General features: G+C 54.0%; 1 protein-coding gene across 5 annotated transcripts in view; it reads left to right on the top strand.

Moving 5' to 3' along the window:
- The window catches only part of HMCN2 (hemicentin 2), a 173,543-nt gene that overhangs the window by 53,288 nt on the left and 108,180 nt on the right, over positions 1-12,075 (top strand). For 4 of the 5 annotated variants that reach the window (XM_032165420.2, XM_058445320.1, XM_032165424.2 and 1 more), the window contains exons 16-22: positions 4,080-4,280; positions 4,952-5,047; positions 5,373-5,500; positions 6,384-6,528; positions 10,158-10,270; positions 10,374-10,533; positions 11,872-12,037. In XM_032165420.2, the coding sequence (XP_032021311.1) occupies positions 4,080-4,280; positions 4,952-5,047; positions 5,373-5,500; positions 6,384-6,528; positions 10,158-10,270; positions 10,374-10,533; positions 11,872-12,037 (1,009 nt within the window). The remainder of the gene's footprint in view (positions 1-4,079; positions 4,281-4,951; positions 5,048-5,372; positions 5,501-6,383; positions 6,529-10,157; positions 10,271-10,373; positions 10,534-11,871; positions 12,038-12,075) is intronic. The other variant, XM_032165423.2, reaches the window with a different exon arrangement.

The following is a 12,075-nucleotide window of genomic DNA, read 5'->3' on the forward strand; positions in this document are numbered from 1 at the left end:
TTTCCCCTCCCCTCCCCTCCCCCTCCCCTCTCTTCCCTCCATCCCTATGCACCAATTATATGCCAAGCTTGGAGGGATGGCCCTGCCTGTTGCTGGCCAGATCCTTGTACCCCAGGGCTGGATGGTACTAGGGTTCTCTACAAATGTGAGCCGAGTGAGTGGGGGATTGAGGCTGGAGGCAGCAGCCATGCTGGGCTGGTAGGGCATCTGAGCCTTTCCATCACCTGGACTCTGCCCTGCCGTCCTCGGGAGCCAGGGACAGTATCCTGGTCAGCTCAGGCTGCCATGATGAAATACCATAGACCAGGCAGCTTAAACAGCAGACACTCCTCACAGCTCTGGAGGCTGGAAGCAGATGATCAGGCTGCTGGCCCAGCTGGGTTCTGCCAGGGTTCTCTTCCTGGCTGGCAGCCTCTGCCTTCTCTCAGGTCCTCTCATGGCCTTTCCTTGGGACCTATGGTGGAGAGAGGAAGGATGCTGCCTGGCATCTCTTTTAAAAGGACACTAATCCCCATGGTAGGGGCCTCACCCTCATGACTTACCCAACCCCAATCACCTCTCAGAAGCCCTATCTCCAATACCATCACACTGGGGGTCAGGCTTCAACATATGGGTTTGTGGGGGACACAGTTCAGCCCGTAGCAGACAGGGCTTAGGCAGGTGAAGACACGGTCCAGCCTGTGCCCTGGGAAGTCCCTCTGCTGCACCAGGGAGGGTGGCTCAGGGGCAGCATGAAAGGCAGGGAGAGCAGCCAGGGGCCACCGCCATGACTGAACTCAGTGAGAAGTGGATGGAATGAGGTTGAGGAAGACTTGCCGCCCCGTCACTGCCAGGAGTGCGACAAAGGAAGCAGCGTCAGGGACTGTACCCTGCGGTGGTGGGTGGTGGTGAGCCGGGGGGCACTGTGTTGAGGGCTGGGGAGTTGTGGAGGTGTCTAGGGGCAGATGGACACAGGGGTAGGGAGCTCAGTGGAAGGTCTGGGCTGAAGAAAGATGGGGGTGGGGGTGCTGCCCTGGGCGTGGCTGAAGTCCCAGATGTGTGGGTGGGGGAGGGAGGCAGAGCAGGAAGAAAAGGATGGGTCAGCCCTGCAGGCGGCAGCCCCTCCTGTCCCCTCGCCCCATCCCAGGCTGATGGCAGGCACCCTTCACCAGGCACATTTCTGGGTGTTCTGGGCTTCCCCACTCATAGCCCCATCCCCACAAACAGGCAGCTGCAGCCGTCAGCTGACAAGAGGCCCCTCCAGGAGTCTCCAGTGCTGCTGACAGCATCACCTGTCTCTGGATGCTTATAGCTCCCGCCCCAGAAAGCTAACTGTGGCTAAGGCAGAAAGGGTCATTCCTGTGGAGCCACGGTGGCCACAGAAGCAGCTCGCTGTCCTCCCTGGGTCACGGCAGAGGGTCACGGGGGAGTCTGTGTGAGGAGGCTTTCTGGGAGCCAGAAAGCAGAGATGAGGCCCTGGGCAGAGCACTGGGCTGGGAGTCCGGCCTCTCCCCTGACCTCAGCAGGACTCGGGGCCTCAGCCTCCCACCTGTACAATGAGGGGCAGACCAGAGGGCCTTCAGCTCTGGCCTGTGAGGGTCCTGGGCTCCTGCCTTATTTGGGGGGCTCCGGGTTAGCAGGGGGAGGGATGGCTGCACAGACCCATGGAGTCACAGTTGTCTGCGTGGGTCCAGGGCACAGCAGTGAGTCTGGGATTTGGCTGTCTTGCAAGAAGATGGAGGGGTGAGTGCAGCTTTGGCTGGGGCAGCCACCAGGTACTGAGGGGGATGCAGGGGTGGGGTGGTTGACAGCCTGGGCTTTAGCATTGGACAGACCAGGGCTCCGATCTTAGCTCTGCCACTGGCTTCAAGCTGTGACCTCACGCAGGTTCCTTCATCTCTCCGACCTTTAGTTTCCTCGTCTGTGAGATGGGGATTGTGATGATATCCGCTTATGAGTTCATTGAGCCACGAGTGAAATTATGGTTACAATAAGTGCTCATCTTCATGCCTGTCACTTGGGGATGCCAAATGGTACCCTTTACACTTGAGCCTCGAGGCTGCAGTGAGCTATGATTGCGCCGCTGTGCTCCAGCCTAGATGATAGTGAGACCCCACCATCTCTCTCTCTCTTTTTTTTTTTTTTTGGAGACAGAGTCTCACTCTGTCACTCAGGCTGGGGTGCAGTGGCGCTGTCTCGGCTCCCTCCAACCTCTCCCTCCTGGATTCAAGCGATTCTCCTGCTTCAGCCTCCTGGGTAGCTGGGATTACAGGTGCCCAACACCATGCCTGGCTAATTTATATATATATATATATTTTAGTAGAGATGGGGTTTCCCCATCTTGAACCCGGGAGGCAGAGGTCGCAGGGAGCCGAGATTGCGCCACTGCACTCCAGCCTGGGTGACAGAGCAAGACTCTGACTGAAAACAAAAAAAAAAACAAAAACAAACAAACCAGAGTCAGGAGACAAAGCAGGACTGTTTGGGGCTAAGGAGGGCAGGGAATTGAAAGCGGTCTGGCAGGAGAGGAATCAGAACCATCCTTGGAGCAGGAGGCTGGAGCTGGGCTCTGCGGTCGGGCTGGGTGCAGCTGGGGAAGGTAGGCTGTTGTGGTGTTCTGCTCTGGGTAGGTGAGGTATGGCATAGCTGCACCCCTGGGGGCCAGGGCTCTGCAGGAACAGTGACCTTGTCTAGGGCGGGCCCAAGGAAAGGCTTTCTGGGATTCTGGGATTCTGGGATTCTGAGCTTCGGCAGCTGCCAGGCCCCAGTGAGAAAGGGTGGTGTCTGAGGTTAGGTCCAAGACCGTCTTCCTCCTTGCAGTAATTTTCCAACTTGTGTTTATATCTCTCTGGAACTTCCCTAATCCCTGAGGCCAGGAGGGAAATTTGATGTCATGATTTGGATGGATGAAGGGTATTTCTGGAGACAGATGGAAAGAACAAAGAGGTAGAGGCTTTTCCATGGTACCAGACTCAAAGGGTTAAAAAAAAAAAAAGGCCAGGGACCTCCCTGCCGCAGGGGCCTGGGACAAGGACCTGAGGACGGTGCCCAGGGGCTGCCGAGGGAAGGACCTGCTCGTGGCCTGCTGAAGGAGAGACAGGATCTTGAGTTTCTGTTTTGGGAAATAACTTCTTTTATTCTTCTCCTGATTATAAAAGTCAAATGATGCTTAGGGAAAAAGAGATTTGGAAGAAACACTGCAAGCTATTAACAGTGGTTACCTTAGGGAAGGGCGTGGGATTTGGGGTGTGTGGAGCAAGAATTAGGGGAATTTCTGCCCTTTGTGTATTATTAGAATGTCTTATAACTCCTGGTTTCCAGGACAGCCCTTGTTTAGCCAGTCGTCCTGGGGTCACTATTGATGCAGCCCCTTTTCACTCTTGAGTGGCCCAGTTCAGACCCTAATGTATAAGGTCACGTTATTTATAACAAGCAAGTTTTAATTCTGTATGCTGTTTCCAAAAAAGTTCAGCCAACAGGGCAAGCTCTAGAGAAGAGGTTGAAGAAGACCTATAATCCCCCACGACGCTGGCTGTTTGGGGTGGCGGCAATAGAAGGGGCTGTGGAAATGGCAGCTGAGTCCTGCCAGGCCCCCCAGGCTGTGCTCCCCTCCACAGAAGTGGGCCTGGCTTAGGCCAGGAGCTTAAGCATCAGAGGGGAGCTCAGGACACCTCCAAGAGGAAGCCTGTCTGGCCCGGGAGGAGGCGAGGGGTAGGGGAGGGTAGGCAGGGGTCCTCAGCTCCTGTCAGCGGGTCACAATCAGACTCAGAAACACCCCTTGCAGCCTCTTGGAGGGGCTTCCTGGAAGATGTCACAGCCAGTAGTGGGCATGCTGCTCCCTCCCCTGCACCTCTGGGGTAGAGCCAGGCCCCCTGAGACCCCACGCACCATCCCACGAGTCACTCCCTCTGCCTCATCCCAAGAGCTCTCCAGGGGTGGACGCCACTCAGCTCAGGTTGACCCTGGAGCCCTGGACAGGAGTCGGCCCCTAGGTTCACAAGGGCAATAGTACAGGGGGAGGAGAGGGAGGCAGTTCCTTGGGGACCTACTGCTGAGCAGGTCTAGCCTCCGGGCATGGTTGACTGGTCACCTCCCTGCAGATGCGCCCCAGCTGACAGAGCTGCCCCGGGATGTCACTGTGGAGCTGGGGAGGAGTGCCCTCTTGGCATGTCGGGCCACAGGCCGCCCACCCCCAACGGTCACCTGGCGCCGCAGAGATGCCCAGCCTCTGGGACTCAGGCTGGGGGCCGGGCGAGGCAGTAGGTCTCGGCAGCCGGATTCGGGAGTGCTGTTCTTTGAAAGTAAGAGATTGGGGCTGGTAGGGGGTGGGCAGGGAGACAGGATGGCCTCTGACACCCTAAACCCCCAGGCCAGGTGGCCGAGAGCAGGACCCTGACCGCCAGCACTGACCATAGAGCAGAGGCTGATACTCGGTCACACTTCGGCTGGGTGGCTCTGGCCAAGTCATTCCAGTATTCTGACCTTGTTCATCATCACGACCATGAAATCTACTACCCACCTGGCTGATTAACAGTCACTTTATGGGGCTGTTGTGTGGATAATCTGTACCAAGTGCTTAGCACAGTTCTTGCCACGTGCTGTCACACACATATAAGCTATGATTACCATATGTCACACACATATGATTACCGTAATTACTACTGTGCCTACGCCACCACCCACTGTTTACTATATGCCAGGCCCGAGGGCGGGCACTTCCCCTTCACACTACAAGGTACAGGCCAATTACCCCCATTCCACAGATGAGCAAACTGAGGCTTTCTCACCTTCCAAGGTCCATCAGTGTCTCTCACCCCTTCCCTCTCTACCATCCCAGCCTTCCCTCCTGAACCTCTGTAAGGCCAGGAGGACATGCCAAGGGGCTGTCTCTGCACCTGGGGAGCTGGAGCCCATGGGGGCTGCAGCTGTGGTGTGCCTTGGCATTCACACCTGCTTCTCTCGTGCCCCTCAGGTGTGGCCCCAGGAGACCAGGCCCCATATGTCTGCGAAGCTCGAAACGTCTTTGGGAAGGTCCAGGCCGAGGCCCGGCTCATCGTCACTGGTCACGGTTCGCTGGTGGATCTGAGGGCCGTGGGAGATGGGAGGTGGGAGGCAGGTGCTCCCAGGGGGGCACAGCAAGGCCATGGGCGCCTCCAGGGAGCCTCTCCTGGCCCATCTGTTGGAACAAACGAATCCACAGCCAAATTCTCCAAGAGTAGCACCTGTGTCCCTGCATCCTGGGCAATGTCCTGGGGGTCCTGTGACCCTTTAGGATCCCCAATTCTGACGCATCTCCCAGTTCCCTGGGGAGGGAGAGGGGAGCAGGAGCCTCTGTCCCCCAGACAACCACCGAGGGCACCTATTGTGGCTGACACTGGCTCCTCTCCCCACAGTCCCGCCACAGATCGCCAGCAGCGCCCCCACCGTCCGGGTCCTGGAGGGGCAGCCTGTGTCCCTGCCCTGCATCGTCCTAGCTGGGCGGCCCCTCCCGGAAAGGCACTGGCTCAAGGACGGCCAACCAGTGAGTGCTGGACTCCTCTGGGTGTGGTGGGCGGTGGCACCTGGAGTAGAAGGAGGCTGTCACAGCCACGCCTCGATCTCTGCTTGGCTGTTTCCCCTCCTGGGAGTGTCCTCTTCCTTCCACCCTCTTTTTGGCCCCATTTCAGAACCTTCTCTGATAATGCACTGATGGTGTTTGTTGCCCTCTAAAGTCCTGCCGGCTGTCAGATGGGTCATGGCTGCTGGACCCCTGGGAGCTCTGCAGGCGAATCGTGTGCCTCAGGAGTGCTGTGGGCCAGGGAGCAGGGATTTAGTGGAGGCCCAGTCTCAATGCAGTGGTCTCCCTGGTTCTTACGATGCCAGAGCAGGGATGTGACCTGTGCAGTTTCCTATCTGCCCCAAACACCAGCGCGCGCTGAACGCACAGTGGTTGCCTTATCAATCAGTTCACATCCATTTGATTTTCTTGGTGTTCTTCTGTTTGCCCTCTCCTATTGACTCTTTCGTTACCTCTTCCCTTTCCTCAATTCTTCTGCCTGGTCTCAGACACACGGGGTCCCTGTGTCCTGCAGGCTACGAAGAGATGCCTTCCCAACTCTGCATTCCCAGGAGAGACTCTCATGGGCCCAGCTTGGGTCAGGCTTACCCTGGTCCAGTTGGCCGAGGGAGAGGTGGGGTCAGGGTATGCAGGGGTCAGGCCCATCCAGCCCTGCAGGGTCTCTGGAGGACTTGACTGGGCACTCGGGAAGGACTCACAGAGCTGTTCAGCCTTCTCTGAGCCCCCGGGCTCTCAGTCCTGGCTGCTCCCTACTGGCCTGATGGGCAGCATAGTTTCCCGAGGGTTCTTTCTCAGCTGCCTCTGAGTGAGGCCCAAGGCTAAGCTGGCGCTTCCTCACCCCCACCAGCTCCCACCTGGCAGCCGGCATTCCATCCGAGCAGATGGCAGCCTCCACCTTGACCAAGCATTGCAGGAGCATGCAGGGAGGTACAGCTGTGTGGCCACCAACACGGCCGGCTCTCAGCACCGGGATGTGGAGCTGGTGGTCCAGGGTGAGTCCCGGGGTCCCGGAGGTGGTGGTCATGGGGCAGGGAACATGATGGGGTGGGGGAATGTGCAGAGGTAACTTGATCTTGAATGCATGTGCCTTAAAAAATCATGCAAATCATATATATTCTCTGTGGGAAAATTAGGGATTTGACAAGTTAAAAAAATAGTCTCATAATACCAGTAGCTAAGAATAACTAGATTTTGCATTTTGGCATGTATCTTTTCATACTCTTTACACACACGCTCTCTATATATATGACACACAGCTATATGTAGTATATATATACACTATGTATACATAGAATATATATTCTTTATACATGATACATACAGATTCTTTGTATGTTCTTATAAATTATATAAAAATTATCTATCATCTATTTATCTATTTGTCTATCATCTATCCATCTAATCTATCTACCTGTTTCCAAACCTATTTAAAAACCAGATAGAATCACAAGCTATCATTATCTTGGCAGCTAAGTGCTTCCATGACAAGGTGTTGTGGCTGTTCTGTTTTCTGTCAATTAAGATTCAGAGGCATCAACTTAATAAGGGGATGATCATGTCCCCTGATTATCTAATTATCTGATTATCTGTACCCCGCCCCACATCCCCCACATCCTGGGTAGGAACAGCCTCGTACCTACACATTGTAGGTGATCACGTACCTACCTGACCAATTCTTTCCTTGGGATAAACCCATTAATGTGGATTAAGTTTTGCATCACAGAGATTGTACGTTTTTGGAATTTTTAGTGTTTTGCCCAACTACTCTCCTGCCCACAGCACTGGGTTCTTTTGTTCACCCAACTGGAACCACTGTGTTTTTAATGTAAGATGAGACGCTTCAGACTAAATTTGGTTATATTTAGTGATTTACCAAGTATGTTAATATCGTCTTTTTTCTTGTTTGTTTCATAAAGCCCCCACGCGATTAGTGGGAAGAATGCTCGTTCCCCATTTTATTGGGGAGTGCAAAGTTCAGAAGCGCTGGGTTGAGCACTCAGGTGTAATTCTAGGTGCCATCCCCTCATAATTCCAGATCAAATCGCCATCCAGGGTTGAGTGTGTACCACATGCCAGGCATCTGCTAGTTTCTATATATGATTCCACTCAGTTTCACCCCCTAACTTCCCACTGTGCCCTCACAGCCGCTTCTGCGGGGCTGACATGAACAGGCTCAGTCTCTCTTGGCTCAGTTCATTTCTATTCAGCAAATATTTATGGGCCTCTGCTGGCTTTGGCCACCTGGGAGTCCAGAAGGCCATTTTCCTCCCTAAAGGAGCTCCAAGTGCTAGCGTCAGAGCCTCTGGCTTCTGGATTCCTCTCCTGGCTTCTCCATGCCTAGTTGCCCCTCTCTGGCTCCCCGTAGAGACCCCCGTCTTCAAGCCTGCGAATCTGAGTGGTGCCCAGGGTGGGTGTGACACCTGTTTTTAAGCTCACTGTGTTCTGCAAACACTGCTCATCTATCCATTCCAGAAGGGACGACCAGGGAACTGGGGTTAAATTAGCTTTTGTGCTGATCAGGGAATATGGGTACCAAAAGATTAAGTGGCTTATCCAGAGCCCCAGAGCAATGAATCAGCACAGCTGGTTCCCAAGCACATGCTGCCTTCTGTATGGGGAAGACAAAAAAACTGACGATGGCAGGCAGTGGTGGCTCAGGGATTGTGCCAGTTTCATTCTCCCGTTGAAAGCTTTTATTTTTTTATTTTTATTTACTTATTTATTTCTGAGACACAGTCACTCTGTTGCCCAGGCTGGAGTGCAGTGGCACGATCTTGGCTCACTGCCACCTCCACCTCCCGGGTTCAAGCGATTCTCCTGCCTCAGCCTCCCGAGTAGCTGGGATTACAGGCATACACCACCACGCCTGGCTAATTTTTGTATTTTTAGTAGAGACGAGTTTCACCATGTTGGCCAGGCTGGGCTCAAACTCCTGACTTCAGGTGATCTGCCCACCTCAGCCTCCCAAAGTGCTGAGATTACAGGCGTGAGCCACCGTGCCTGGCCTGAAAGCTTTTAAAATTGTCAAATATACATAACATAACGTGTATCATTTGACAGTGTTTAGGTGTGCAGTGGTGTTAGTACATTCACATTGTTGCGGGACTATTACCACTATCCATCTCCAGGACTTTCTCATCATCCTGAACTGAAACTCCGTCCCCATTAAACATTAGCTCCCCATTCCTGTCTCCCCTCAGCCCCCCGGGAGCCACCCTTCTACCTCCTATCTCTATGAACTTGCCTATCTAGGGACTTCATAGAAGTGGAATCTTACAGTATTTGTCCTCCTATGTCGTGATTTCACTTAACATGTTTTTAAGGTTCATCCATGGTGTAGCATGTGTCAGAATTTTATTCCTTTTAAAAAAACAGACTGGACTTTTAAGAGCAGTTTAAGTTTATAGAAAAATTGAGCGGAAGGTACAGAGATTTCCCACATACCCCTGGCTCCCGCCACGTGCAGCCTTCTACACTGTCAACATCCCCCACCAGGGCGGCCCGTTGTTAGCACTGAAGACACGTTATCATCACTCCAAATCCCACAGTTTACATTAGGGTTCCCTCTTGGTGGTGTTTATTTGTTTTATTTTTTATTTTTATTTTTTTTTAAGATGGGTTCCCTCTTAGTGGTTTTTTTATTTTTTATTTTTATTTTTTTTGAGACAGAGTCTCACTCTATGGCCCAGGCTGGAGTGCAGTGGCGCAATCCCAGCTCACTGCAACCTCCACCTCCCGGGTTCAAGTAATTCTCCTGCCTCAGCCTCCTGGGTAGCTGGGACTGCAGGCGCCCGCCACCATACCGGTCTAATTTTTGTATTTTTAGTAGAGACGGGATTTCACCCTGTTGGCCAGGGTGGTCTCGAACTCCTGACCTCAGGTGATCCACCCACCTTGGCCTCCAAAGTGCCGGGATTACAGGCGTGAGGCACCGTGCCCAGCCTTGGTGTTGTTTATTTTGTGGGTTTGGACAAATGCATAGTGACACGGACCCATCACTGCAATATCACCTGGAGTAGCTTCACTGCCCTAAAAATCCTCTGGGCTCTGCCTCCTCATCCCTTCCTCCCCCAGCCTGGCAACCACTGATCCAGTTTTGTCTTTTCTTCTTCTTCTTCTTCTTCTTTTTTTTTTTTTTGGAGACAAGAGTCTCACTATGTCTCCCAGGCTGAAGTACAGTTGTGCAATCTCTGCTCACTGCAACCTCCACCTTCCGGTTCAAGCAATTCTCCTGCCTCAGCCTCCCAAGTAGCTGGGATTACAAGGCATGCACCACTATGCCCAGCTAATGTTTGTATTTTTAGTAGAGGCGGAGTTTCACCATGTTGGCCAGGCTGGTCTCGAACTCCTGACCTCAAGTGATCCTCCTGCCTCAGCCTCCCAAAGTGCTGGGATTACAGGCCTGAGCCACCACGTCCGACTGCTTTGCCTTTTCCAGAATGTCATATAGTTGGAATTAATTTCCTTCCTTTTTAAGGATGAATACTCTTCCGTTGTGTGCACGCACTGCATGCTGTGTGCCCATGCATCGCTGATGGACATTTGGGCTGTTTCCACCTTTTGGCCACTGTGAATGATGCTGCAATGAGCCTTGGCTTTGACATTGGTTTATTTATAACAGTGCCACCTAGAATCCATCCCACTGCCACCCACCATATCACCAATGAAGGGGTTCCGGCCTCTCTCCCCTGTGTCGCTTCAGGAGTTCCCGCCCCCACCATCACCTGGACCAAGGTAAGCAGTGCCTGTTACCGAGAGGGTAACTGGAGAGGTAGGCCCAGTGTGTCATGGGGCGGAGGTGTGGGCTTCGCTGATGTCACCTGTGCCTCTGCCCTAGGAAACCAATGCCCTGACCTCCAGAGGTCCCCACTACAATGTGAGTAAGGAGGGCACCCTGCTCATCGCCCAGCCGTCTGCCCAGCATGCAGGGGCCTATGTCTGCACGGCCACCAACACTGTGGGCTTCTCCAGCCAGGAGATGCGGCTTTCTGTCAACAGTGAGTGACGCCAACCCTGTCCTGGGAGAGGGGGCTCAGTGGATGTGGGGACAGGGAGTCCCACCTCAGCCCTGTGGAGCCTGAGCCGGGGAAGCTGTTGCATCAGCAAGTCCTGCAAAGACGCGTGGCTCTGCACAGGACTCGCGTCCCCAGCAGCCCTCTCACCCACCTCTCTCTGCCCCAGACCCTCTGATCTCCTTTCTGTTTCTGGAATGGTCCAACCTGCCTCAGGGCCTGTGCACATGTAGTTCCTTCTGCTTGGAATGCTGTTTCCCCACCTCTGGGCCCAGCTGACTGCTCACACCTGTGAGATCTCAGCTCTCCCTGTTCCCCCAGGCTGGTCAAGTCATCTTGCTGTGAACTGTGGAATATCTCCTTCCTGGCACCCATCACAGCTGTGATTCAATAATTAATCACATAGTGAGCTTTTTGGTACCAGTATTGCCAAAGGACCCTAAAGGCTGTGAAGATGGGGTGGGACCTGTCTCCTTCGCTGCCGTCCCCAGCATTCCCCGTAGGGCTGGCTCTCAGTAAATACGTCTGGGAGGAGTGAGCAAATGTATAAGCCAGGCTTTTTCTCTCATAGACCCTTACAGTCAATATTTTTATATTGCAAAAAAAATTCCTAACTGGGGGGCATCTCCTCTCTGAACTACAAATGTATGGGGGAACGCGGGAGGGCTGGATGGGTTTTGATGTCCCCAACTGGCTAGCGTCTTTTATTGTTGCTGCTCAGACAGGTAGCGAGTGCGTTCCTTGTATGAGCTCCAAGGTAGAAAGGCGGGGGCGGGGAGGGAGGAGGAAGGAAGGGTACCATGCAGTTTCTGCTATCGAGGGGTCTTCAGCTTAAGGTGAGAGAGAGGTGACATGCACAGATTGCCATCAATCCCTCACCAGCCTTCGAGAGGTCCAGAGGGAGGGTCTGTGCATTCTTTGGTGGCTGGTATCATGGGAATAAGTGAATGAGCAAGGGGAGAAGGTAGAGAGAGAGGAGGAGTTCAGAGCCTTTCAGAATGTCCCTGGGGAAGAGACGGCAGGATGAAGAGAAGCCAGAGAAGGCACAGATCCTGGGGCAGGAGGGACCGGGTCAGGGTTCTCAGGGCAAGGTGGTGGTGGGGAGGTGGGTAGGGGAGGACTGAGCGAAAACCCTGGGACCTGAGTCCCACCTCCAGTCTGCACTCTTCCCCTTCCAACCGCCACATCCACCTTCTGGACCTCCTGAAGGTCAAGGGTGCAGTACCGGCTCTGCCTCCTGGGGGAGCTGCACCATGGCCCAGGGCGCTCATGGACCTTAGTCCCCTCTGCCCTGCTGACAGGCCCTGCTTACTCTCCCCACAGCCAAACCCAGGATCCATATGAACGGGTCACATAATGCAGACGTGCCTCTGAGAGTCACAGCGAAGGCTGGTGAAGAGGTGACCCTGGACTGCGAGGCCAAGGGCTCCCCACCCCCACTGGTCACCTGGATGAAGGACTCCCGCCCTGTACCGCCCATCACCAACAGGTAACCCCAGTCCTATGGCCTCAAGGGACAGAGCTTAG

Source organism: Hylobates moloch, unplaced genomic scaffold (genome assembly GCF_009828535.3).
Source record: "Hylobates moloch isolate HMO894 unplaced genomic scaffold, HMol_V3 SCAFFOLD_10, whole genome shotgun sequence".
Classification (NCBI taxonomy): domain Eukaryota; kingdom Metazoa; phylum Chordata; class Mammalia; order Primates; family Hylobatidae; genus Hylobates; species Hylobates moloch.